The 27,031-nt window shown below is 54.6% G+C and overlaps 1 protein-coding gene across 1 annotated transcript in view; it reads right to left on the reverse strand.

The window, feature by feature from the left end:
* The window catches only part of NRXN2 (neurexin 2), a 153,141-nt gene that overhangs the window by 95,308 nt on the left and 30,802 nt on the right, over positions 1-27,031 (reverse strand). Inside the window, exons 6-9 of the mRNA XM_051964626.1 lie at positions 24,211-24,255; positions 11,927-12,088; positions 10,456-10,891; positions 237-623 (exon numbers count right to left, since the gene is read on the reverse strand). Of these exons, the coding sequence (XP_051820586.1) occupies positions 237-623; positions 10,456-10,891; positions 11,927-12,088; positions 24,211-24,255 (1,030 nt within the window). The remainder of the gene's footprint in view (positions 1-236; positions 624-10,455; positions 10,892-11,926; positions 12,089-24,210; positions 24,256-27,031) is intronic.

Here is a 27,031-nt window from a genome sequence, read left to right on the forward strand (position 1 = left end):
GCTGATGGGGAGAGAGGCGGGTGCTGGGCATCCTGAGGGGAGCGAGAGCAAGAGTCGCAGTGGGTGGGACCTGTGGGTGGGGAGAGACGAGAGTGTTGGGGGGATCCTAGTGAGGGATTAGAAACCAGTGGGGGAGGTTTGAGGGTTCTCGGGCAGGAGAGACGGGGGCAGAGGATGGGGGGCCACTAGGGGGGGCTGGGAGGAGGGCGAGGACCCCCAGGGAGGCCAGGACTCACCTCGCTCACAGACCCGGCCCAGGAAGCCTGTCCCCACACAGTCACAGACAAATCGGTTCCAGCCTTCTCGGCAGACCCCCCCATTTCGGCAGGGGGCCGTCCCACACTGCTTCAGCGTCTCTCGCGAACAGAAGGGGGCGACCCCCACGGCCCCTTGGGCTTCAGCCAAACTCCTCAGGTCACGGCTGCGCCCGTCGATGAAGAGGTCCCGAACGCAGCCCACGTATCCCGCCCGGAGCGCCGCCGTCCAGACTTCGGGGGGCAGGGGCAGGTCCGCCCGCCCCCCCTCGGGGAGCCCGCCCAAGTACAACTCACTCTCCAAGTCCAGGATCTCACTCTCCCCGCTGGCCAGAAAGGGGGTGCTTCTGCTGTTCACTGAGATGGAACCTGGAGGGCCAGGGGAGAGGGAAGGAAGGAGGCGTCAGTGGCGTTTGGGGGGCCCAGGGTGGGACGGCAGCAGAGGGAGCGAGCCGGAGAAAGTGGAGAAAGCGGAAGAAACGGAGAGAAAGGGACGAGGACGGCGAGCTAGAGGGGACGATGGATGGAGGACGGGGCAGAAACAGAGGCAGGAACGGGATGAACGAGCAACAAGCAAGGAAAGAAAGAATAGGAGGTGGGAAAGACGGGAAGGATGCATGGGAAGGATGCGAGAAAAGGCACAGGGAGCATCCTCTACAGTCCCTTGGGAACAAAGATCTGACAAACAAGGTTACAGGATTTGCCTGGGACCACGCAGCTAGTATGGCTGGGGCTGGATTTGAACTCGGGTCCTGACTCCAAGCCCATTTTACAGATAAGAAAACAAGATTTTGAACAAGTTAAATGACAACTTTTCAGATACTTGAAGCCAGCCCAGCCCCTTCTTGGCCACCGTCTCACCAATGTCTCTGCTAAAACGTGGCAGCCAAGCACGGTGCTCCAAAGGGGGTCTAAGCACGGTGGGGATTGCCCCCCCCTGGCACGTTCTATTCGTACAGCAGCTGGTGCTGCCCCTGCCCAGCATGTGAGGCCCAGGCTTCCTCTCTCCCCCAAGCCTTGCCTTCTCCTTATGACTCCCACGTGCACGTTAGGAGCTCCCGGCTCCCAGTTCTTCAATTATCTCTTCCTACGACTTCGTCTCCCTCAGAAACAGATCATCTCGGCCACCCGTAGGGAGGTCCAGGACCTCCCCATTACCCAAACATCCCCTTCAAGATCTTAAACCCCCGCTCCCCTCTCTGATCCCAGCCCCCTCCCCAACGTCTCCCCTTAAACTTGCTCTTCCTCCTACCAGACCCCGCCATGATTCTCCAGGAATTTCACTTTCCTTCCTCCCCAATCCAATCTCCCAAGTTAACTGGCTCCCCCTGCTCATCCCTTCCTCCTTCCCCTTCCCCACGGTTCCCTAACCCCCCACCCTGGGCCACCCTCCCACCTGCCCTTTCCTTTCCCACTCTTGAACTCCTCGCGGCTGTCGGAGGAAGTCGCCGAGGAAAGTGAGCGCGCCGCAGATTCACCCCAGACCTCCATCGGGCCTTCGATTCTGCCATCTTTCTGGGAGCTGCCTCTGATCATGCTGACAACATCGGCTGCTCCAGCCTTCCTCTCTCCCCCCAAGCCGCCCCAGACCCTTCTCTCAGCGTTGACCCTCCGCCGGGCATTGTGGGACTCCCCTTCCAAGAGACGTTGTTTTTGCTTTTATCCTCAGCACCTGGAATGGATTCTGGCATGTACAGGGCGCTCAATAATTGCTAATCGAATTGAATTGAATTCATCTGAAGTGCCCTTCAACGCCTCAAAGCCATTCTAAATCATGATACATTATCTTTCTGCGTTTCAGCACCATGGAAAGAGGGATCCCTTTTGGTTGTCCAGAATAATCTCGCCATTTGTTCTTTCCCATCTCCTTTAAGACCCTGTGATCACTCCTCTCCTCTCTTCTCTTCCTCCTTCTCTCCTTCCCTCTCTGACCCTTTCTCTCTCTCCTTCTCTTTTCTCTCTTCCTCCCTCTCACTCTGTTTTTCTCTCTCTCCATCCGTCCTTTTCACTCTTTCTCCCTTCCCCCTCCCTCTGTCTCTCTGCCTCTGCCTCTCTCTCCTTCTCTCTCTCTCTCTTCTCTTTTCTCTCTTCCTCCCTCTCACTCTGTTTTTCTCTCTCTCCTTCTATCCTTTTCACTCTTTCTCCCTTCTCCCTCCCCTCTCTCTCTGTCTCTACCTCTGTCTCTCTGCCTCTGCCTCTCTCTCCTTCCCTCTCTGACCCTTTCTCTCTCTCCTTCCTTCTCTCTCTCTCTTCTCTTTTCTCTCTTCCTCCCTCTCACTGTTTCTCTCTCTCTTCCTCCTCTGTTTTCTCTTCTCTCCATCTGTCCTTTTTACTCTCTCTCTTTCTCCTCCCCCCCGTCTCTACCTCTGTCTCTCTGCCTCTGCCTCTTTATCTCTCTCTCCTTCCCTCTTTCTTTCTCTCTCTTCTCTCTTCCTTCCTCTCACTGTTTCTCTCTCTCTTCTTCCTCTGTTTTCTCTTCTCTCTTTCCATGTGTCCTTCTCCCTCTCCCTCTCTTTCTCCGCTTTGCCCTCTTTCTATCTTTGTCTCTGTCTTTGTCGCTCTCTGTCTCCCTCCCTCCCCTCTCTTTTCCTATCAGCATCTCCCCCTTTTCGGTACCACCCCCGCTCCCTTAACTCCTCGTTATCTAACCTCCGACCCCACCGCACCCCTGAAGCTGCTCTTTAAAGGTCACCAATGACCTGTGAAATGCTAAATCTGATGGCCTTTCCTCGGCCCTCATACTGCTCGCCACAACAGCCTTTCAGGTTATGCTTGGGGATGGGATGAAGACATGGTAAAATCTGAAAATGTGAATCAGTGGAGTTAGAACAGTGGGAACGTTCAGAATCAAAGAGTCGTCATTCGGGAAGCAACGTCAGTTTGAAAAAGTCTCTAGTGGCGTCCCTCCGAGATCTAGCTTCAGTCCCGCGACTGCAAACATTTTTATTCATTATCGGGATATTACAAAGTTGGAAGGAGTGGCCAACACAGAGCAGGCCCCCAAAGCCCTTTGCAAGTGTGAATAAATAAACAAGTATTTATTAAGAACCTACTATGTGCCCAACGGTGTGATGGGTAGTGGGGTTACGGAGGGGAAAATGAGACCGTTCCTGCCTTCAAGAAACTTACATTCTACTGGGAGAAGACCACATGTTCCTAAATAAACTAAAAATTTTTAATTTTAATTAAATTTAGTTTTAAATAAACTAATATTTTTTAAAAAGCACTGTTGTGGAGGGAACCCTAACAACTAGCGGACTCCAAAAAGGTCTCTTCAAAGAGATGGCACTTAGGTAGAGCACAGAAAGGAACTAGGGCTTCTACAAAGGAATGGTAAAGGAAAGAAGACATTCCAGGCACAGGGGATAACCCTGGGCAAAGGCACGGAGGTGGTAGATGTACAGGGACCAGTCTGACTGGAGCTAAGAGAATGTGAGTAGAAGCTGACCGAATGAAACCAAATTTTAAAAAAGGGGAAAAATCTAAATCTGGGTTTTAAAAAAGAAAAAACCACCCACTTCAAGATGAGGGAAGCAAGAAGTTTCTCCAAAGTTTGTCGAGAAGTGTGACAAAAGATGGTGAGGATTTCAGGCTGGGGTACTCGAGGGGATGGAAGGCTGTGCTACGAAGGGCCTGGGGTCCAGAACCAGGGGGGCGACCATTCCTTTCCTCTGCTCTGGTCACATCCCCTCTGAAGCCATTTTAGGAGAGAAAATGACAAGCCCAAGAGCATTCAGAGGCCACAAGCTGGATGGAGAAGGGCCGGAAGATGACGTCCAGTGAAGACTGGTGGGAGGAACTGGGAAAGGTTAGCCTGGAGAAGAGAGCACTCTGGAGCTGGCCATCCCTGAAGGGCTGACTGCTCTGTTTGGTCCCAAGGGCAGAGCTTGGAGGAATGAGAGAAGACGCTTTCGAAGAGATCTGGTTCTGATAGGAAAAGCTCCCTCGTTGAGAGCTGTCTAGCAGCGGGATGGGCTGTTTGGGGGGGTCCTGGGTGGTATCTCCTCACAGTAGGGCCTTTCAAGCAAAAAACTCATGGCCACTTATCTGGGACATCGTTTGGAAGACACAAGATGTCTCTGGCTACCTCTAGATCCCTCTCCATTGGGCATTCTGGGTTCTCTTCTGTAAGTGACTTCCATAAGAGAGCTCCCTCCATGACCCTGGTCTGGTCAGATGCCCTTCACCCTGCTCTCCCCTCCCATCCGTCCCTCCAGAGACTGGCCTTGGAGAGTCAAGATCCGGGGCGGAGCTGTTCTGCCCAGGGAGAGCCCGGGCTGTCGAGCGGCTCTAGCCCCAACCACACTTCATCCTAGCCATCTTCTGGGCATCCCCTGCGCCCTGCTGCTTCCCCACCTCCTTTTCCATATCTTTCTCTGGGAATAATCATCAACTGTTTCCAGCAATACCTCCCGGTGCTTCTGGGAAGGACGCACCAAACAACTTCCCCAGAGTTCCATTCACCTCCCAGTCACCTTCAAGTCAAAGGCATCCCTGTCTGACCCCGCTTCCCCACTTCCGTGTGCATTATCTCGGTCTGTAACGTCTTGGTGGTTAGGACTATCTCATTTTTTTATTTATTTGTCCTCAGATTTTAGCATGATACGTGAGACATTGTATGAATGGATGGATGGGTGGGTGGGTAGATGGATGGGTGGATGGATGAGCACTTAGTTTGCTCCCTCCTCAGCCAGGAAAACCTGGCTTCGATTCTTGACTCCGACACATTCTGGCGCTGTGGTCCTGGGCAAGCCATCTAACTTCCAAGTGAGCATTGCTTAACCTTCTTTGTGTCACGGAACTCGTTTGAAATCTGGTTAAGCCATATCTAACATATATAGGACTGCTTGCCATCTGGGGGAGGGGGTGGAGGGAGGGAGGGGAAAAATCGGAACAGAAGCGAGTGCAAGGGATAATGTTGTAAAAAAAATTACCCTGGCATGGGTTCTGTCAATATAAAGTTATTATAAAATAAAATAAAATATATTTTAAAAAAAAGAAATCTGGTTAAGCTTTTAACCACTTTTCAGAATCACAAAGAAAACTGATTACACTGAAAGAGTTCTCAAAAAAATTTTTAAAAACAAATTCATCAGCCCCACGTTAAGAACCCTCACTTAGGAGCTTTAAGCCAACTCTCTGAGGTTACGGACTGAAAGGAAGGTTCTGCCCTTGATCAACACAAGTTACATCACTTAAACATATGAAACTGTCCAGTCCCCAACTCCATTCCTATATACCAAGCGCTGCGTTAAACAAATGCCTAATGAATTCTCTCCATCCGGGTGCCCCGGGCTCTTTTGGCCCCATCTGAGAACTTCTCCCTCCCTTTTCCTCCTTCCCCCTAAGCAAAGGCTCCTTTGTCTCTCCCCAAGGCCCTTCTCCCTCTGCTCTCCCACGTCTCTCAGTGTTCACCCATTCCATGCAGTCAGTAATCCCGGAGCTGTCTCTCTAGTCTCTCTGGCCGGCCTTAACTCCCATCTCCCCTCGGTGGCTTCCACCCAGACCGGCTGCCAGCATCTTCTAGAATATAGATGATATAATATAATATAATTGTATAAAATAATAAATAGCAGGTTGCTCTTTCTCTGCTCTTTCTTACACCGTTTTAGGGCATCACCCAGGCCCGGCACCTCCCCGGCTCTCACTCTGCCTTCCCTCCAATCTATTGCCAAGCATTGGCGATTTCACCTCCACAGCCCCCCCCAAATCTGTTCTCTTTCTCTCCGCTCCCCTACTACGCCCCATTCTCCTTCAAGGCTCTCGCCTCTCTCCGTTCTTTCTCCTGGACGGCTCAGTCGCCTCTTAATCGCTCTCCCTCTGACTTGTCTTCCCTTTGCCCAATCCCTGAGTGCAAGATGATACTCCTCGACTGTCCGACGGTGACATTCCCCTGCTCAAGAAAATCCATCCCCTCCCTCCAAAATCAAGCGAAAACTCCTTTGTTCCAGGTCGGACGTGCTTCCCAAAGGCGCTTCGGCCCATCCTTCCAAGCCGAGTGCGTTCCTCCTTCTTCTCCGTTCTGGCCGCCTAATTTTCATTCCTGGTACGGGAAGGCCCTTCTCCTGCCGGATCCCAGCCTGGAAGCCATCCCGCTCCCTCCTCTGCTCACTTCAAAGTGCAGCCCAGGGGCCGTCTCCTCCTTCGGAGACCCCTTCCCTGTTGCTCCCGCCTCCCAATGACTTCGTGTTTGCCTCAGATCTCGTATGCACGTTCTTTTATGCCGGCGTCTCCTCGGATAGAATGAAAGCTGCTTTCTTCACTGTACGAGTCGTTTGGTCTTTGTCTCCCCGGAGCCTTCCGAGCTAGAATTGGTCTGATCAGCTCCAGTCGGACATCCTGCCCCTTGACCCCAACATAATGATGTCATCCTGGTCCTCTTCCAGCATGGAAGACGACCGATCGTCCTAGCAAAGTGCCCAGAAAATGCAGGAGCCGAGGAATTACCGCTGATTGATTTTGCCTTTAAGGCTCCTTTTCTTCCTTCAAGGCACAGCTCAGGTACAAACCCCTCGGAAGACTTCATCACTGTACCTGAAAGTATTCCTTGTCTGTCTTTGTCTCTCTGTGTGTGTTTCTCTCTCCCCCCCCCCCTCTCTCTCACTTTTTCTTTGTCTCTCTCTCTCCTCTATCTCTCTGTCTCTCTCTCTGTGTTGTTCTCTGTCTCTGTCTCTGTCTCTCTCTTTCCTCCAGCGTTCCTAGGGCTCTCCTTTGTCTGCCCCAAAGAGCCCAGAGCTATGACCTTTTGGGAAGGACTCTAGGTCTCCAATGAGAGGGAGGAGAACTCTGGGAAAACCAATCAATTACACCCCTCGACAGTGTGTTCTGGGGACACGAAGACCAAAGTGAAATACTCCCTGCCTTCGGGGAGCTTTCCTTCCATCAGGGGCGGCCACAGTTCATACACAAGAGTCACAGGGTGTTTCCCATTCCCCCAACTGCAATTAGGGGGCCTAGTGAGCCGTTCTAGGTTTTAATACCTCCAGTAGAGGAGGAGACTTCCCTGGCTGAGCCAAAGAATGAATCCAAGGTGGTAATTAGGTGTGAGAGTCTGCTGAAACAACCGAAGGTGCAAACGGGATGCAAACAATTTAGCTAATTATGGTGGGGAAGAGTCCAAGTCCCAGCTTGGGCAACAGCAAACGACGGGATGTTTGGGGCCGATCGGGATCTCGGCTTCGGAATACCGGACAAGGCGACCCCCGCGGGGCCGTCCCGGCGACTTCTTGGGCATTCAGCTGCCTGCAGCTGCTTCTCCCACTCTTCCTCTTTCCACCGGCCGTGTCTTTGAAGAAACCAGAGAAATCATCGTCAAAGTATCCGGAGGGACAGCGAGAGCTCGACGGGAAGTCTCTCCTCTCGAGGCCGAGAACTGCAGTTCAAGACGTTACGCGGGCCCAAGGCACATAGCCCAACCCTCACCTGGAGGCCACTGGACAACACTCCCAAGCGGAGAGAAGGATTTCCAATAAAGAAGCAGACGACTCTGAACGTGGGGACGTCCCACGGGATGGACTTGTGGGAGAGCGTGCCCCTGGTTTGGCCCCTGGCCTGATTTTTCTTATTATTCTTACCCAAGTCAAAACTCCTGTCTCAAGATTGGCAAATTAGCACTTATTATATACTTTACATGTGATAATTCTGTAAAATTAATCAATCTCTGGCCGGCCGATTGATAATCAGTGGAGACCGTAGCAGCGGGGGTTCTTAAGCAACATGACTGAAGAAATCCCCCCCAGGGTTACCCCTAGCACCCCGAGGTCAGGAGTCATCCCAATCATCTTTTAGGGACCCAACACTACCAGCGTTGGCAGGAATTGGGAAGTCGCTGCAGACGGGTGTGACCTGAGCGTACGCGGCATATAAACAAAGTGAATTTATCGTTGCCCGGTTCTTCCGGTTCTGTCCGACTCGGTTTCTCATTTGAGGTTTTCTTGACAAGATACTGCAGGAGATCGCCATTTTCTTCTCCTGTTCATTTGACAAGATGAGGAAACTGAGGCAAAAAAGGTAAAGTGACTTTTTCCTGAGTTGGGAAGTATTTGAGGCTGGATTGGAGCTCAGGAAAATGAATCTTCCTGACTCGAGACCCGGCACTCTATCCACTTCATGCCCAAAATGCTTAAGCAAAGTGAAGGCCCTGAGAGATGGGGCACTAGTAGCCAGCGGAGCATGAGAGGTTTCTATGGAGAAGGTAGTGAGACACCTGGATCAAGGACCCTGGATAAGACACATTAACTTCCCTAAGCCTCCATTTTCTCATCTCTAAATTGGGCATAAGGACAAGCATGTCACAAACACATGGCTTTTGCCCTCGCTGGGCAAGAGGCACTTTGTGAACCTTCTCAGGCTCTGGCACCAGAAGAGATTGTTCTTGTGAAGGGTCAGAGAACGAAGGAGAACGACCTCGGTCTAGAGGCGAAAGCCCCGAGGTCTCGGCCAGTCTTGAAAGAAGCTTGCAGCAGAGCGGGGAGGAAGAGGAGACGGGAGAGGCGACTGGTAAGTTATGGATGGCGTCAGGCTCCCAAAGCGCTGATCGTCCCAGCAGCCCGGGGAGCAGGGATGCATACAGCAGGGGCCACTTAGCTAGCAGAGCTTGAGAGCTGGTGTGGAACTCGGGTCTTCCTGACCGCTGCAGTGTTCCATCTCCTGGGACTTAGCTGCCCCCCAGCAACCAGAGCTTTTAAGGTTTGTGGACTCCTACAAGAAAGGCAGTGTGGGGCAATGCAAAGCGCAGGAGGGCCTGAATGCCAATCCCGATCTTTCACTTACTGCTGTGAGACCTTGCGGTGAAATCACGTCATTATTCCGGGACTCAGTTTCCTCCTCTGTAACAGGGCGGGGTTAGGCTGGCCGGCCTCCGGGGCTCCTTCCAGCCCTAATTTATAACCTCCCGGCACCAAAGTATGCGATGCACATAATATCATCCCTCTCCCCATTTACTAGGTTAGAAACTGAGGCTCAGAAAGGGATTTCCCCACAGGCACAGAGCTGGGACCAAGCCCGACACCAAAGTCTTCAACAGCGACAAGAGTGGTGAGCAATTTTGGTTCAAACCCCACCTCAGATAACTGCGTGACCCTGCCTCAGTTTCCTGATCTGTAGAATGGAGCTAATAACTCTTGGGGTACCAACGTCCCAGGGGAGATATGGTTTATAAGGTTTTTGCATATCGATGTACTACATAAGTTCCTTAAGAGCAGAGGCTGAGCCCTGAAGTCAGGAGGACCTGAGTTCAAATCTGACCTCAGACACTTAACGCTTCCAGGCTGTGAGACCCTGGGCAAGTCACTTACCCCAAATGCCTCAGCAAAAAAAAAAAAAAAAAAGGAAGAAAAGAAAAGTAGGGGCTGTCTTTTATCCTTCTTGGTATCCCCAGTTCCTGGCACATAGTAGGTGCTTAATAAATGCTCACTGATTACATAAATAGCAAATCTTGCAATCATTCCTCCTATTGCATACATAGGGATCTTTCCTCAGAATATAGCCTCCCTTGCTAGAGGGGAAGGAGGCAGTGGAATGGTGGGGTGAGGGTGAGGGAGGGCTCCCCAAGTCGACTCCTCTCTGTTCAGATGGTCTCACTTGTTGTCCATCTCCAGCCTGTACCCTTTTGCCTCTCCTTACTTCTCCCGCTTAGACTCCCAAGCTTCTCTCAGGGCCAGAGGCTCAGGACCCAGACAGGGCCCCCTCATCAATTCTGACGTCACTTGGTGTTTACAGGCCGGGGGGCCCAGAACATCCTCCTGACAGAATGCAAGGTCCCAGAAGGGAGGGACTGTCTGAACACTAGGGAAAGTGCAGGTCTCGAGGCGGAGGGCCTGGCTTTGAGTTTCAGCTTTGGCATTTTTTCTCAGGATGACTTACGTCTCTCGGCCATAGTTTCCTCATCTGTAAAATGAAGGGATTTCGCCAGGAGACCTCTAAGGTTCTTTTTAGATCTAAGTCTATGGTCCCGTGATTCTCATCATTTGTCAAATATACAGTAGGCGTCTAATATCATCAAATATACAAATATACAGCAGGCGCTTAATAAATGCTCGTTTCATTGGTTGGATCGGAAGCAAGCGATGGGGAGGAAGTCAGGGAAGAGGGCTTGATGTTTTCAAAAGGAGAAACAAGGCTATAAATGGATGGAAGGAAATGGAGGGAGGGTGGGAAGGGAAGATGGCGGCAGGGTTCTCCCTCCTGAGGGCCCCCTGACCTTTGCGCCCGTCCCTCTGGAAGTCCACGTGGCACCATTCCCCGTCATTGACCTTCCGGTTGGACGCCCGAAGCTTGATGCCCCCGGAGCCCATGTCCAGGAGCAGGTAGAGGTAGCCGTCCAACAGCTCCATGGCGAAGTAGTCGGCCCGGGCCGCCCCGTGGCCCCCTTGCCCGCCTCCCGCCCGCCGGCCCTGGCTGAAGAGGAGCAGCCCGTTGGGCTCCGTGGTGCGGAAGTCCAGGCTCACCGAGCCCGTGCGCTTGGCGCTCCAGCGGGGCAGGGCCACGAAGGCCTCGGGGCTCTCGAAGGTCACGGGGTCCAGGGCGGCCACGTCCTCGCAGCGGAAAGACAGATCGCCCTGAAGCTTCATCTTGGGGTCCCCTTCCCGGGCCAGCCTGGACAGCTCCAGCTTAAAGTCGTTGTTCTTATAGACCACCTGCAGGGGACACCGGGAGTCAGAGGCAAGGGGCCGCCCTTCCCCTGCCCTCCCCCCTTCCCCAGCGGGGTCTCTCCTCTGGCTCTCACAGGCCTGGGGGGACTGCCAAGGTCACCCCTCCCCCATCGCCGGAAGAGGAAGCTGAGAGCCAGAAGATGGGTGACTTTCCTTGGTTATTCAGCTTAAGAAGCAGAGTCAGGATAAGGCCTCAGACTCAGACTCCCCTCCCCTTCCCGTTGCTTCCCTTCCCAGGAGGCCCATGCCCTGCCATCCCTGCCCCATCTGCTGGCGGGGTGACAGAGCGGGGCCACGGGGAGCACTTGAGATCTGGAGTGAAAGACCCTCCGCTCCTGTCTGAGCAAGTCACTCTCCAGGCCTCAGTTTACTGGTGTGTAAAATGGGCCGGGGGAGAACAGAGGGTCTCTGAGGTTTCTTCTAGCCCTGAGCCTAAGAACCCATCAGCCAGTGACCTGGATAATCAGTTTCCCCCTCTGGCACGGGAAGGCATAAGGATTAGATGAGGTTGAAAGCTTTAGGGCGGGAGGGAACCTTAAAGGTCACCGAATTCAGGTAATTTTAACGGGAGGCTTTTTAATGTTATAACTGCTCCTCAAAGAACTGGTTTCCCCCGTGATCCTCCATTTCTGTACTTAAAAACCTCGTTCGGAGAAGGGCTCCGCGAGGCGGGGGCCGGGGAGAGACGGAGAGGAGCCCCGAGGCCCTTCCAGGGGGAGCGGGATTCTGGAGCGACCTCCCGGGCCCGGGATTTGGGGGGCTCTGAGCCCGGAGCGGCAGAGACCCCGGCTCCCCCCCGCCCCTCCCCCGAACAGGAGCCCCGGCCCGGCCCGGCTGCCCACCGGGCTGCGCTGAGTTACTGTCCTATCTGTGCCCGGGAAGGCGCCGAGGGGGGCGGGGGCGGGGGCGGGGCGACGCCGAGGGGCGGGGGCGGGGCGACGCCGAGGGGCGGGGTCGGGGGCGGGGCGACGCCGGCCTCCGACCGAGGCCACGGGAGATTCCGGCCCTTGGCCCACTCACATCCTTCAGACATCCCATGAAGTTGTTGCTGACCGGGGAGCCCGGCAAGTCTGCCGTGTTGGGGCTGCCCCCGATGTAGAAGAAGTCGTCCGAGCCCAGCATGGTGTAATCCTCCTGGGTGTAGCCGGTGGTGGTCAGGATGCCGTCCACTGAGATGGTCACCTGTCCAGCCCGGGCCGGGTGGAGGAGGGGGAGACACAAGGAGACAACAAGGCATCAACCTCCTGGGCGGAGGCCGGGGCTGGGCCGGGGGGCGGGGCCGGTGGGGGTGCTGGGGGAGGGGCCCCATTTTTATGTCTGCTTGTCTCAGAGGGGGAACAGTGGGGAGGGGCGGGAAGGGGGAGGGAGGGGCGGGGGGAGGAGAAGGAGCACAAGATTTGATGGTCTCAGTTGGGCTTGGTCATCCTGGGGGGGAGGGGGAGAAGGACAGAAAAGCACACAAGTCTCCAAGGAGCCCCCCCAGGTCCCCCTGATTCAGGGGGAGGGGCAGGGAATCCCTGCAGGCTGGCCCCCAGACTGACCCACCAACAGGCCTTGCCCCTTTGGGGGCACCTTCTGGCCCATAATTCATCCCGGGGCTTTTCTTAGGCAGGCGGGCCGGTCATTACCCTCTATTCCAACCTCGGGGCCTCCTAAAGGCCGGTTTCTCTCCCCTCGCCCAGCCTTGGAGAGGGGAGTGGGGGGGGGGAGGGAAAGGGGATGAGAAACTGAAGGAGGTGCCCTCGGAATCACAGAGCTGAGGGCGGGAGGCGGCCCGGGAGCCCCCTCCTTGTGGGCAGGTGGAGAAACTGAGGCAGGGGAGGGGGCACAGAACCTGACAGAGCCCGGGGCCAGTCAGAGGCCTCCAGATTCAATGGAGCTCGCCCAGGCTGGAGGATCCCTTCCTGCTGACTCCCTGCAGCGGCGCTGCTCCCCCTTTCCCTCTTCCAGACTCCCAGGAGCCAGCCCCCCACGGGAGGTTTCCTGGCGGCCCCTTGAAGGGCAGAGCGAAAAGGCTGGGACCCGGGTTCGAGTTGGCTCTGGTTCAGAACCCCCTCTCTAAAATGGGGGAGTCATGCCCTGGGATTCAGCTTCAGATTTTACGATCGCCCTCCCCTCCTCCCCCCGGCTCCTAACTCTGGGGACGGCCCTGACCCCAAGTGACACTCCAGCTGGGGTCACAGGGTTCTCCTGGCCAAGCAAGTCCCCTCTCCCCTTGGGCCTCATTGGGCCAATCTGTAAAATGGGGGTGGGTGACCGATCTCAGGGTCCCTCCCGGCTGCCCCTCCAGCTCCAGGCTTAGGCAGGGCTGGGCTAGCTGGGAGTCCAGAAGCACCTCAGAGACCGTGGCCTGAGACAGAACGACCAAGGCCAGCCCAGCTCCAAGCAGACTTGCTAGCTGGATCGAGGGGCTCCAAACCCGAGGCCGCCCCGGGCTTGCTGCACTGGGCTGCCAGGAGGCTCAAGGGGAGAGAGCTGGGGAAGGGGCCCTGGACTCGGGGAAAGAAATTTTAAGGAAGATGCTTATGGCATAATGGGCAGGAGGAGGTCAAAGGGTCCGGGCCAGAGAATCTGGGGTGGGGGCACGGGATCCCCGGGTTCCATCATCTGTCCTGCCTCTGTTTGGACCCCATCCCCTCCTCACCCACTCATCGTCCCCCGTATGCGCCCCAGCCCCTGCCTCAGTTTCCCCTCTCTGAAAGGGCCTGTGGTGGAGGCAGGGTTGGGGGGAGAAGCGGCACTGCAGCCGCGTCCTGCGAGACCCCCCTCCAGCCCATACGCACATGCCGCCGGCCATCTTCATCCTCGGGCCTCGGGGCCCCCTGTCCGCGGAGGTCGAGGGGGGGTTCAGGGCAGGGCAGTGAAGCAGAGTTAAGGGGAGAAAGGAGCCTTTTCTCGGATGCTCTCCGGGCTCCACCAGAACGAGCTCCGAGAGCCGGGGCCTGGGGGCCGGGAGGCATGGAGGGGGCGCCCCTGGGAACCATCAAACCTTGTGCTGGAGGAGGGCTGCCTGGATTCGGAGGCGGGGGGGGGGAGGGGGGCAGCTGCCACGGGAGGGAGGCTGAGCTGACAGTCTGGAAGGGTGGTTGGGGTTTTGGTGTCTGTATTACTGCTTGTTTCTGGTTGTTTCTTGTTTTTGTTTTTTTTTAATTGGGGGGAGGCCGTGTTGGAGAGTTTATTTCCTCTTCCCCCTGGGGGTTCGGGAGGGACATTGGGGAAGGGAAGGAAAGGGCTCATTAGTATGAGTCACGAACACGTGCAGATGAGGTTAGAGCGGGTGAGGGAGGGTCTTGGGGTGGGAGAGGCTTGGGGGGGGTCGGGGGAACAGGGGCAGAGGCTGAGGTAAGAACGAGAGTGAAAGTCAGTGGGAACAGAAATGAGGAAGAAGGGGGGGCACTGGGACAGAGAGTCCGAGGTGGGGGCCGGAAGTGGAATTTGAGTTGAGAATGCTGGGGCTGGGCTAGAGGGATGAGGTGGAGAAGGAGCCACAATGGAGACTGAGACGGCCCCTCTTGTCACTGATCCCAGGCCTGCTGCTCCTTCCTCTGCTCCCCAACCTGTCCCTCTCTACTTCTAGAACGTCACTGACAGACCATCCCCGGCCCTGGCCAATCTACCCATGATGCTTTTCTGTCTAGTGTCCCTGCTCCCAGGCAGGCGGGAGCCCATGGAGGGCCCAGAGACCCAAGGCTGCCCTTCCTCTATCTCCCCACAAGGCCCAGGGGCTTCCCAGAAGCCCCTTCTGTCCCTCAGTCTGCTTCTGGGTAAGATGGCTCCAAAGCGCCCACCACAGAGGCTCCCGGAGGAGGTGAGGAGACTTCCTCCCACTCTCATAAACTCCAGGAAAGGAAATCCGAGCCTCCGTCCTCTGCTCGATGACTCAACCTTCCATCATCTGAAGGTCTTGGGCTGCAGTGACCTCTTCTCTTCTCTGCTGTCCTGCCCTCCTCCTTCTCCTCTGGTCCTTCTCTCAGGGGGAGTGATCTCCCAGAACCCTCTCCACCTCTCAGGCCAGGGGGAGTGATCCCCCAGAACCCTCCTCCTCCTCTCAGGCCAGGGAGAGTGATCTCCCAGAATCCTCCTTCTCTCAAGCCAGGGGAAGTGATCCCCAGAATCCTCCTTCTCCTCTCAGACCAAGGGGGAGTGATCCCCCAAAATCTTCCTTCTCCTCTCAGGCTAGGGGGGGAATGACCCCCCAAAACCACCCTTCTCCTCTCAGGGCCCCCCCTCTGATCCTCTCCGAGGCTGTCCTTCACTCCTCCTCAGAGCTGATCTCCAGGGGAAGGAGGCAAGTTACCCCCCCTTGCCCTCACCCTAACCTGGCGGGGTCCCCACAATCTCTGCTGACAAAGTGGAGGAATGGAGAAGAGGACAGAGTGGGGTTCAGAGCAGTGGGAGAGAGTCGGGGAGAGGGACAGGCGGGGGTGGTGAGGAGGGGGGCGGGTGGTGGGGAGGGTAGGGAACGGGTCTTTGGGGGAGGGGGAGATGAATCGGATTAGTAACCCTACTGTTCCCTCAGACAAAATCAAAGTCCAGACACAAAAATGGCGGCTCGTTAGTAGAAGCGGGAAAACGGGAGTGCAAACCCCTCACCCCCCACCCCGGGCCACGACCCCCAGCTCCCCTAACCCCCCCGCCCGGCTTCCGAAGGGGCAGGGGCCGGCTGGGGGAGGAGAGAGGGAGGGAGGCGGGGCGCGTGCCACAGCAGCAGCCAGAGCCGGGGGGCGCACATGCGGGTTAGGGCCGGGCCGGAGGGGCCGGGCCAAGCCGGGACAGCGGAGGGCTCGCAGCCGTGGACCCAGGCATGCAGCGGGGGCGGGGAGCCGAGAAATGGAGCGGGGGGGAGGGGAGGATTCCTTCCAAAAGGGGAGGGCGGAGAGGAGGGAGACGAGAAACTGAGGCTTTCGGAGAGAAGGTCATTCTCCATGGGGACCCTTATCCATACGCCGCACACGACTCTCGGAGACTGAAGCACACCGCCCACTCACTCTCCCTCCCTCCCTCCCTCCCTCTCCCTCTTTCCCTCCCTCTCTCTCTGTCTCTCCCTCTCCCTGCGTCTGTCTTTCTCTCAGTGTTTCTGTCACTCTCTCTCTCTCTCTCATGGTATGTATATGTGTGTGTGTTTGTCACTGTCTCGGTTTCCGTGTCTTTCTCTGCTTGTGTCTCTGTTTCTCTTTTTTCTGTTTCTATTTCCATCTCTCTGTCTCTCTCTGTTTCTGTTTTTGTTTCTGTCTCTCTGTTCTCTATCTCCATCTCTGTCTGTCTCTGTCTTTTTGTCTCTCTCTCTGACATTCTCTCTTTATCTCTATCTCTCTGTTCTCTATCTCTATTTCTATCTCCATCTCTCCGTCTCTGTCTTTCTCTGCTTGTCTCTGTTTCTCTTTTCTGTTTCTATTTCCATCTCTCTGTCTCTGTTTCTGTTTTTGTCTCTCTCTCTGTTCTCTATCTCCATCTCTGTCTGTCTCTTTTTGTCTCTATCTCTGACATTCTCTCTTTATCTCTGTCTCTCTGTTCTCTATCTCTATTTCTATCTCTATCTCTCTGTCTCTTTTTGTCTCTGTCTCTGACATTCTCTCTTTATCTCTGTCTCTCTGTTCTCTATCTCCATCTCTGTCTGTCTCTGTCTTTTTGTCTCTATCTCTGACATTCTCTCTTTATCTCTCTCTGTTCTCTATCTCTATTTCTATCTCCATCTCTCTGTGTCTGTCTTTCTCTGCTTGTCTCTGTTTCTCTCTTTTCTATCTGTTTCTATTTCCATCTCTCTGTCTTCTGTTTCTGTCTCTCTGTTCTCTATCTCTTTTTCTATCTCCATCTCTCTGTCTGTGTCTGTCTCTGGCATTCTCTTTTTATCTCTATCTCTCTGTTCTCTATCTCTATCTCCATCTCTCTCCATGTCTGTCTTTCTCTGCTTGTGTCTCTGTTTCTTTTTTATCTGTTTCTATTTCCATCTCTGTTTCTCTGTTTCTTTTTGTCTCTGTCTCTGTCTCTCTGTTCTCTATCTCTATTTCTATCTCCATCTCTCTGTCTCTTTTTGTCTCTGTCTCTGACATTCTCTCTTTATCTCTATCTCTGTCTCTGTCTATCTATCTCTATCTCCATCTCTCTGTCTCCGTGTCTGTCTTTCTCTGCTTGTGTCTGTTTCTTTTCTGTTTCTATTTCCATCTCTGTTTCTGTTTTTTTTTTGTCTCTGTCTCTGTCTCTCTGTTCTCTATCTCCATCTCTCTGTCTCTGTCTTTTTGTCTTTGTCTCTGACATTCTCTATCTCTGTATCTGTCTCTCTTTCACTGTGTGTGCATCTATGTGCGTGCCTGTGGTCTGTCTGTCTCTGCATCTGCCTGTGTCTCTGTTTCTCTGTCTCTCTATTGCTCTGTCTCCCCTTTCCTCCCTCCCTCCCTCCCTCCCCCCTCCCTCTCTTTCTCTCTCCCCCTCTCTTCCCCCCCTACCCCCCCCCCCCCCACACACACACACACACACACACACACACACACACACACACACACACACACAACACACACACACACACACACACACGAGCCCGCAGCACCATGGACAGCTCCCAGCACTTAGAAAGGTGTTTCCTCCGTTCTTCCCTAACAAGCAGGCCGCAGCCAGATGTTTCAGGTTCTGCTGCGCTTTGGATCAGGGGATTTGGGTCGAGGGGCCCTCAGAGCCCCCCCCCAGACCCAACTTCTTTATTTTTTGACAAGGACACAAGTCCAGGAGGCTGTGAGCTGTCCTTGGTGACAGAGCCTGGCTCGGAATCAAGGCCCCCTAACTTAAATCTGGGACTCTTCTAGGTATCCCTTCCCTTCCTGTTCTCAGACTCTCAGGCTTCCTCAGCCCTTTCAGGGCTAGGACTGGAGGGGACAGGAGAGTGACTGCAGAAGAGAAAGGGGGCGGCTTCTGTATCTTCTCGGGGCTTCCCTGCCGTCCCTCCGCCTTGTGCTCTGCTTCCTCCTCCAAAGACACCATTGGAAAGTGGAATTTTGGTGCAGGGGTCAAAATCCAACTCTTGATTGTCAGCTAGTAAACTTGCCTTTCCTCTCTGAGCCTCAACAATCTCAGCTGTAAAATGGGGGTGCTGGATTCCACAAAATCTATCCTCCAGCTCTCAGCCTTATGGTCTTAGGTCCGTGCTGCGTCAGAGAGGCAGCGTAGCATTGCGGAAGGAGCACTGGACTCGGGCCCAGGAAGACTTCGCTTCAAATGCAGCCTCAAATGGGTATCATCTCTCTGAGCCTCAGTTTCTCCATCATAACGACGATGGCACCTGGCTAAAGGATTCTCATGGAACTCACATGAGACAACGTGTGTATAGCAGCAAATTCGGGTCAGTCATCAGCATGAGAAACTAGTGACGAGGGCCCAGGACTCAGGACCCAGCCCCATGATCAGAGAATATAGATAATAGAATCAAAAGAGGGGAAGAAAATCCATTAAGCCTCATCTGCCCCCCCTCCATTTCCCATCCTCCTCCTCCTCAATGGATAGCTTCCCTCTAGCCCAGTGGTTCTCAAAGTGAGGTGCAGAGAATATTGTGAGTCTTTCCAGAGGGTCCACAAGTTCAAAATTAGTTTCTATCTCTAATATAGTTTCTATAAATATAAGTCACGTTAAACAAAAATTCTCTGGACAGACTCCCAATCTTTTGAATAGTGCAAAGGGATAATGAGAACCAGAGTTTGAGACCCACTGCTGTAGCCTCCTGGGAAAGGAGACGGGCATCTGTGGGGAGTGGGGGAGGGCAGAGACCTGGCTTTGGGACCTGATGGCACTTGCTGGCTCTTCAACCTTAGGCGTGTCATTGCACGAGAGCTTGAGTGGACTTTAGGGACCGAGTCCGCGATTTCACTTCGCAGATTTAGAGAAGCTAAATGACTCCTCCGGATTCACAAAAATCCTAAGTAGGTTTTGCCTGTTTTCCAGACAAGGTTCTTTGAGTCCAAAGCCAATGAAGGCTCTCACCTCTGTACCACACTGCCTCCTTGGGTCATAGTTTCCTCAACTGTAAAACAGAGTTAATACTATTTGATGGCACCTCTCCCAAAGTTATTAGGGACAGCCCTTTGTAGACCTTAATGCTTCACTAGAAAAATAGGAGTGATTTAGAAGAATAAGAAACGCATGAATGTTCTGTACAAAGTCAAGGGAGCGCTCCTCAGCCAAAAGGGCAAAGAGCTGGAGCACACTTCAGGGACGCCCCAACTTCCAGAGGAGATTTCGGGGCACCCCCTGCCGCCTTCTTCACATTTCTCTCCGGCCCGGGCCAGGGAGGAGTCATTTCCAGAATGCTGGAGCAAGGCTCCCATAAGGACCTTGGACAGCGGTGGTTCAGCCTTCCTGGGTGCAGGCCTGTGGGCCCTGAGGACACCGGCTCCCCAAAGGTAGAAATCATCCACTTTGCATGTGGGGAATCTGCAGCCCAGAGGGGAAGTGATTAGACCAAAGCGATACGCCTTGTAAGCATCAAAAGGAGGATGAAAATCCAGTCCTCGGATTCCAGACCGGTTCTCCATCCACATCATGCTGACCATTTGAAAGGAAAAGGAGCAGCTACTGTGACAAGCGGCGGATCGCTCACCGCTGAAGTTCTTTAAGACCAAGCAGACACTAAGACGTGCCCGGTCGGGGGCCTGGCACATAACGGCTGTTTAAGAGATGCTAGTTAATTTGACGCTGGCCCAGATGCCTCTGAAGTTCCCTCCGGCTCAGAGATCTGAAATACAAAGAATTGGCTCCTTCCTCCCTGATCACTCGGAGGATCCACCGCATCCAAAGCATTACCTCGCATCCATTTGGGCGAGCTGGGGATCCACTGACCGTCACAGAATCTCAAGGCTGAACAGGAGACGTCAGAGGCAGCTAGTCTAATCTCCCTTCCGTTATGGGGGATTCCCCACCCGGACGAGCCATTCCCTTCTGGGACAGCCTTAATTGTTGGGAAGTTTTTCTGGTTTGCAGCTACTTCTCTGCCGCTACTCCTGGTCCTCTTGTCTGGGAACAAGAAAAAGAAGTCTCGTCTTTTTTTTTTTTTTTTTATGTAATGACTCTCTAAAACTCGAACATGGAATTCTTCGGGGCTTCCCTGCTGTCCCTCTGCCTTGTGCTCTGCTTCCTCCTCCTTTTCCAAATTAAACTTCCCTAGTTCCTTTAATCAATCCCGATCTAGTGAAATCGCAAGGCCGTTCACCGTTGTGATCACCCGCCAAACTTCCTGACGTCCCTCTTAAAAAATGGGTGTCTAGGACCCAGCACAATATTCCGGAGAAAACAGCAGGATCATCACATCCCTATTTTTGGACACTATGCCTTGCTCGGTCGCGTCCAACTTTTCTTGACCCCATTTGGAGTTTTCTTGGCAGAGATGCCAGAGCGGTTTGCCATTTCTTTCTCTGGTTCATTTTTATAGGCCGGGACCAAGGCAACACAGCTAAGTACTCTGTCCAGGATCACACAGCTAAGAAGTGTCCGAGTTCAGATTTTAACTTCGGTCCTCTTGACTCCGGCCCACGGAACCGTCCCCCCCGCACCATCCAGCTGCCGCCCGGCATCTGAGTCTGCCGAGGGACTGGGGGGTCCTGACTGTGCCATCTTTGATGCAGCTTTGAGAAACACCTTACTCGTGCCTTCATCCAAGTCATCAATAAAGGTCCGGAACAGGACGAAATTCTAAGGCGACCCATCGGAGACTCTCTTCCTCGCAAGCATTAAGCCATAAATGACCATTCTTTGGGCCCAGTCATTTGCACAGCATAGATTTAGAACCAGAAAGGATCGAGGTTTAGGAAGCATAAGACCTTGGACCATTCACTTCCCCTCAATTCTCCTATTTAACAGATGAGAAAACAGGCTCAGAGAGATCAATGCTAATGCCTTTAAGACAGAGACTTGCCAGCGTCCCACAAGTTCCACACATGGGCCACCGACTACAAATCCAGTACTTGTTCTGCACTACTTAACCAAGGGACAAGCACTTATTAAGTGTCACCGTGTGCCGGGCACCGTATCCGGAGCAAAACCTAGTTCTGAATCAGCTGACTATGTCCTGACTACTTCCTAGCTCTCCATTTTGTCAACAAAAATAGCAGGGGAGGCTCTGCCAAATGTTTTGCTACCATCCAAGTAAGTTGTGCCTGAAACCTCCCCAGGATTTCCCAGCCTCCCGGCCCCGTCCAAAAACAGGAACAGGCCGCTCTGCCAAAGCCCGTTTTTGCCGGAGCCGTGCACGTCTCTCTGATCGTGGCTGCCTTTTCTAAGGGACCGCTCGCCGTCCCTTTATTTTACGTTCCCAGACTTTTTCCTGGGATGGACACTAACGGCTCGCCACAAAGCTTCCAGTCTGCAAACTCACTCTGTCCCCATTTGGGCGACAGGGCGTCTGCCTGTCTTAGGGCCATGCTGGCGCCTCACCCACCTTCCAGGACCCTTCAGAGACCTTGGCAGGGGCCCTAACATCTCTTTATTCGCTCATAGGAAGCCGATGGCTCCTCAAAGACAGTCAGGGGCTTGCGCCGTTCCTCTATTCAGACTCCAGCTCCTTGTGAGCCATTTCTGTCCTGTCCCTATCGTACGATGGAAAGGAAAATGGATTCTTAATCTAAAAATCGTGGTTTAAATACCAACTGAGCCACTTACTGACAGCGTGACCATGGATAACTCATCTCGCCCCTCTCCACCTGTTTCCTTTCTTTCTAAATGTTAAAGCCCCTTCCGGCTCCGATCTATGTTCTATGTTCTAGAGTCCCTCCCAGATCTGTTTTCCAGGAGAGTCCAGTTCGTGAGAGGGCAAGGAGAGTTCCGGGCTCTGCAACGGTGACTTATCCTCCAGGTTTGTCCTGAAGAGAGACCAATAGTGTTTCAGAAAATAAGTCCGGAGGGGAGCTGCTCAGCCATTCGCCGGGGACGACCGGATTTCCTGGCTCCGTTAGGAAGGACTTTCCTGGTCTTCTCAACGTCCCGGGGATGAGGAAAGGGCAGGGGTCTCCACGGAGCAAAATGAGGGCCGGAGGAGCCGGGACACTTGCCGTATATCACACGGGCCAACCAGTGGTGAACTAGAATGAAGCCTCCCTCCTAGCAGCTCATATTTCTGGGCATTTCAAGGCTTGGAAACCGTTTGGGGAGTTATCTCGTTTGAGTGGGTGCTATTAGCAGCCCCATTTTACAGATGAGTAGACTGAGGCAGCTATTGTCGCAAGCACAATGTGAGCAGAAGTTCCCCTGGTTCCAAACCCAAGCTTGGCTCTCCTTGCCTCTGGCTCGTCACCTTCCCTGGACTTGGGTCCAGCTGGTCCCTGGCTATGACGCTATTAGGGGAGATACATTGTAAAGGTCTCCCTGGGCAGGTGAGGAGGGGACTTGGGGCTGGGCCCCTTCAGAGAGGAAGCTCCCTGGGATGAGGGACTATGGACAGAGAGGAGGCTCCTGGCTGCGTCCTGACCCCTCTCCATCCACGCTGGGAGGATATGGAGCTAGCGGGGGGGGGGAGGGAGGGTGTGTGAGGAGAGGGTGCACCCCACTGAGACTGGGTCACAGGGAGCTTGGAGCAGCGGGGGCAGCGAGGAGACAGCCACGCTCAGAGGGTGGATTCCTTGCTGATGGCTCTGCTTTCCTGAGCCTCAGTTTCCCCATCTGTAAAACGAGTATGATGACATTTGAATGGTCTTCCTTACTGGGGTGATGAGGGGAAAACCCCAGAAGTTAGTAAGTGGGAGCCATGAGTCTCGAGAGAGCTGGGGCTCGCTGGGAAAGACTCACTGAGGCAGAATGTGAGCATTGGTGACTTCGCAGTGGATAAGGTGCCCGGTCTGGAATCAGGAAACATCTGAGCTCAGATCTGGCTTCAGATACTTCCTAGCGGGGTGATCCTGCTTGCCTCAGTTTCCTCACTTGTAAAATGAGCTGAAGAAGGACATGGCAAGCCCCTCCAGTACTCTGCAGAAAAGCCCCAGCGGGGTCTAAATAACCACAAAATGGGTTTAGGCTGGAGCAGCCTGAGCAGCCCCGGGGCCACGGGAAGGGAGGGATCTATCCTGGGCTCTCCTGCCCTCCAGCCGGTGACCCGGGCCGCTCGCTGAGGGTTGCTGCATCTCTGTCTCACAGAGGGACTCCCGCCCCCCCGCCGGCCACAGAGCCGGCCACCTCCCGGCACCTGGCGGGGAGCCCACTCGCACCCACGTATCTGCCATCCCACAAGTGCCACAGACACACGCCCACTCACAGCGCCACGGACAGTCTCACCCACGCGGCCCAACCCCCATCTCTCACAGACTCACGCCACGTACAGCCAGTCACACGCAGCCACAGACATCACCGCCAGCCCCCCCAGCTCAGCCGCGGCCCCTGGGCCACCCCCCCAGGTCTCCCTTCTCCCTACCCCCCAAAGAGGAAGGAGATCGGCCTCTTCCCCAGGGGTCATGCAGGAGAGGGGCCAGAGGAGAGAAAGGAGGGGGAGATGGAAAGGGAAGACAGTGTGAGACACAGTGTTAGTGGGAGCTGCAGAGCGGTCTGGGGAGAACAGGACGCTGTCCCTGGTTGGGGGGCAGAGGAAGGCCCTTCATGCCATGCAGTATGTAGGGGGGAAGGGCCGGGCACCCCGAAGGCAGGGCAAGGAGGCCACCTTTCCCCTGGCAGCCAAACTCAACCCCTGGAAACATGAGACCAGCCCCCCGAGATGGCTCCGGGGAGGAGGAAAGCAAATGGGCCTTCCCCACTGGTCCCAGGGAGGTCCGCCACCTCCCCGATGTCCCCCTACGCCCCCCGAAATCCCACCCCGCTGGCTGCCACGGGGCTCTCCCCACCCCCACCCAGGGGGCCCGTCCCTGGGAGCTGACGGTGAGCGAAGGCACAGCATGTCATGGGATGGCGTTTTCCATGGATTTTCCGGAGACCAAGAAAGAAACCAAACCAAAGAAGGAAAAATAAACAAAGAAAAAAGAGAAGAAAAAACAACTAAATAAAGCAACAGAAATAAAGGGCTGGCACCGGGACTGGCCTCCCCAGAGCCGATGCCGGCGGAGGCGCCGCCCCCAGTTCTCTGGCTGGGGGCCCGAATTTGGGTGGGGGGGGAGCAATCGGCCAAATTTCTCGATTTCCATTTGACTTTGGATCAAGAAGGAAAAGAAAAAAAGGGGGAAAGAAGGAGGAGGGACAACAGAAAGGAGAGAGAAGCAAAATCCAAAGGTCGTCCAGAACCAATTGGAAGAGCAGAACAGAAACCGAAGGAACGGAAAGAAGGAGAATCGAACAGTTAAAAAAAAAACCCACGGCAAACCAAACGATAAGACAATTAGAGTGATATCTACCAGGTAATGCAGTTTGTTTACCATAGCGTGTCCAATCCCTGCGTGCTGCACCGGAGGTGTGGGGGTGGGGGGAGGAGGGGGTCACAAACAAAAAAACGAACAAAAAGAACAAAAAGAACGAAAGAAAAGAAAAATAAAATGACCAACTGTGAAACTCAAGAAAGGAGGAGAAATATATATCGCTATATATTTGGTTGTTCGCTCAGGCCCTCCCACCCCGGGGGGTTCAGCTGAAAACTCGGAAGATTTAGGAAAAAAATCAAAGTTTTGATGGGGACAACAAAAGAAAACGAGAAGGAACTTGAACCCCTCGAGTCCCACGGCTGCTTCTTCCTTCCTTTCTTCCTCCCTCCGCCCCCCGCCATGGATCCCCCTTTTTCATGCCCTCAATCCCCTTCCCCGGAGAGCCGTCTGCAGAGAAGGGGGAATAGGGAGAGATCTTGGTTAGTAGAGAAACAAGAAAAGAATCAGGACTGAGAAACCAAAGACTAAAAAATGGTCAACATTCCATAGATGAGACAGAAAAGGTTAGTTCGGTTTTCCGCCCCCCGCCCCCCCACCCCTCCAGCCCCCCCACCCGGCCCCCGCCCCGCCCCCAGCCCCCCACCAGGTTGTAAGCGTGTTAGTAACACACACAAGTCAGTAACGGGGTTATCCAACAGAGAGGGTTGAGGGGGGTGGGGGAGGCAGGGCGGTTAGGAAGCAAACCTAACTATGCGTATTAGTAAATCCCGTCAGCTGAAATGTCACGGGGAGGGAGCAGGGGTTGGGGGGGAGGGAAGGGGGAGGAGGGGGATGTGAGAGAGGGAGGATCTATCGGGTGGGGGGGTTGATTGGTGGGCTTATGGGCTCAGGGCTCAGCCGGATGGCTTCCGATTCAAAGGGCTGGGGTCGGCCAACCAGGCGGCCAGTGGCCTGCTGGGGTCTCGGACAGCGAGCGTCTGGTCGGTGACCATCCGGCTCGCTGATCCGCTGCGGGATGGCCGTCAATGGCTCCTTGAAAACCAACTGGCTGCTAGGGACGTGAAACTGTTTTATTTGGGGGCCTGGAGGATATTCCAAAGCGACAGGGGGGGGAAGGGGCGTCTGTTTGTTCTGTGGGCAAGGCACGGGAATAAGAATTCAAGGAGGCAGGGGGGTCCCCCCAGTCCCTCTCCTTTTGGTTCCTTCTCTTCACCAAGAATGGAAGGGGAAGAGTGAATCATTGTGAGAATTAGAAGGACGCCATTTTTCCAAGCATAACTGGAAGGAGCCATTTTCCCAGTAATTTCCAAACGTCCCAAACCCTCCCCTTCCCATATTTCCCTCCCTCCCATTCCTCCCAAATAACCGAATTCCACCCTCCCGGCCCCTCATTCGCTTTTTCAGAGCCCCATCGTCTCCCCAAAATTCCCATAATGCTTTCCATCAGCCCTATTCCCCCTCATCCTTCTGGACATTGCCTTCCCGGTAAACGGCCCTTCCCCATCATCCCCTGAAAAAGAAAACCATCTGATCTGCCCCATTGTCCAGTTCCCATCTACACCTGTGGACCCCACCAACCTTTCCACGACCGGCCCGGGGAACACATTCTCCTCGTCCCTTGTGCTCCACAAGCGCCCACCCAAGGCCTGGCTGCCTTCCACAACCCTCCTTCCTCCCTCCAGGTCAGCTGTCCTCCCCGGGGCTCCCTGGGGAGTCTCTCTGTGCTCCCTTTGGAGAATGACCCTGGCCGTGAGAGCCAAGGACACGGGGAGGGCGACCCCGGGACGGCAGGGATGATGGGGCGCTGGAACCCTCGGTGGCAGCAGCTGGGTAACGCTGCGAGAGGGGCGGGCCGCCGGGAAGTGTTGGCAAAACTACCGGCCTCGTGCTAATCCGGGAAGGCGATGGCCAGGGTCCCTGAAATTACCAGTAATGGGATGCCATACTTAGTGTCGGGGAGGAGTCCTAAAGCACCAATGGTAATCAGCAAGTGGCCCATAAGTGCTCTGATGAGAGGACTCTACTCATACAATCCAGCGAGTAATCATTCAAGTTCCTTCTACAGGCAGAGGGGTGGGAAGCTCAGCGGTCATGCACCTGGCACCTGGCAAGAGGAAGAGTGGGAGCGCTGTGCGGAGGCAAGGCTGTGGGTGAAGAGGCTGCCGCCTGAGGGCACGAAGGATGTAGCTCTGGGCCCTTAAGCCAGCAGTAAGGATGGCCTGCAAGGTGGATCCAGAGGCCCGTCCTCCCAGGCCCGCAGGGCGGGCTCCGCGGCCAAAACTCCGGCTGCTGGTGGTCGAGTTAATCCAGGAGCATCACAGGGGCAGAGACCAGGCCCGACCGGCTTACCCAAAGGGGGCTTACGGTGGAGAAAGACAGAAGACAGCTCCAGGGACTGGCAGCCAGGAATTTAGGGACCCGAGCATCTCCCTCCTGGGAGGTCTTGGTTCTGAGAGGCTGTGGGTGCTGGGACGAGAGCGATGGGGAAGGGAGAAAGGGAGGGAGTCGGAAAGAAGCCATAGGGCAAGAGGGAGATGTGACGGACCCAGGAAGCAGCTCCTGAATAAGGATGGGGGGCAGGGGGGTGGTTCCGACTGCCAGGATCAAGCCCAGAAGAGCAGGAGACTTGGATCAGAAGGGGGAAGAAGGGATGCGATGGCAGCTGTGAGAGGAACATCCCCCACAGAACTGAATCCTGAAGTATCGGGACAGGGGATCCCCTGGAAACCCAAGCGAGACCTTCCCGGGGAGGGTGGCGACTGGTCGAGAGGTTGCAAGAGGGATTCTGCCCACCTGCGGACCACAGAGGGTCAAAGGGGGCTTCAGAGGCTGCCTGGGCAGGCGAGGAACTGGTCGA

The sequence above is a fragment of the Antechinus flavipes genome, chromosome 6 (genome assembly GCF_016432865.1).
Source record: "Antechinus flavipes isolate AdamAnt ecotype Samford, QLD, Australia chromosome 6, AdamAnt_v2, whole genome shotgun sequence".
NCBI lineage: Eukaryota > Metazoa > Chordata > Mammalia > Dasyuromorphia > Dasyuridae > Antechinus > Antechinus flavipes.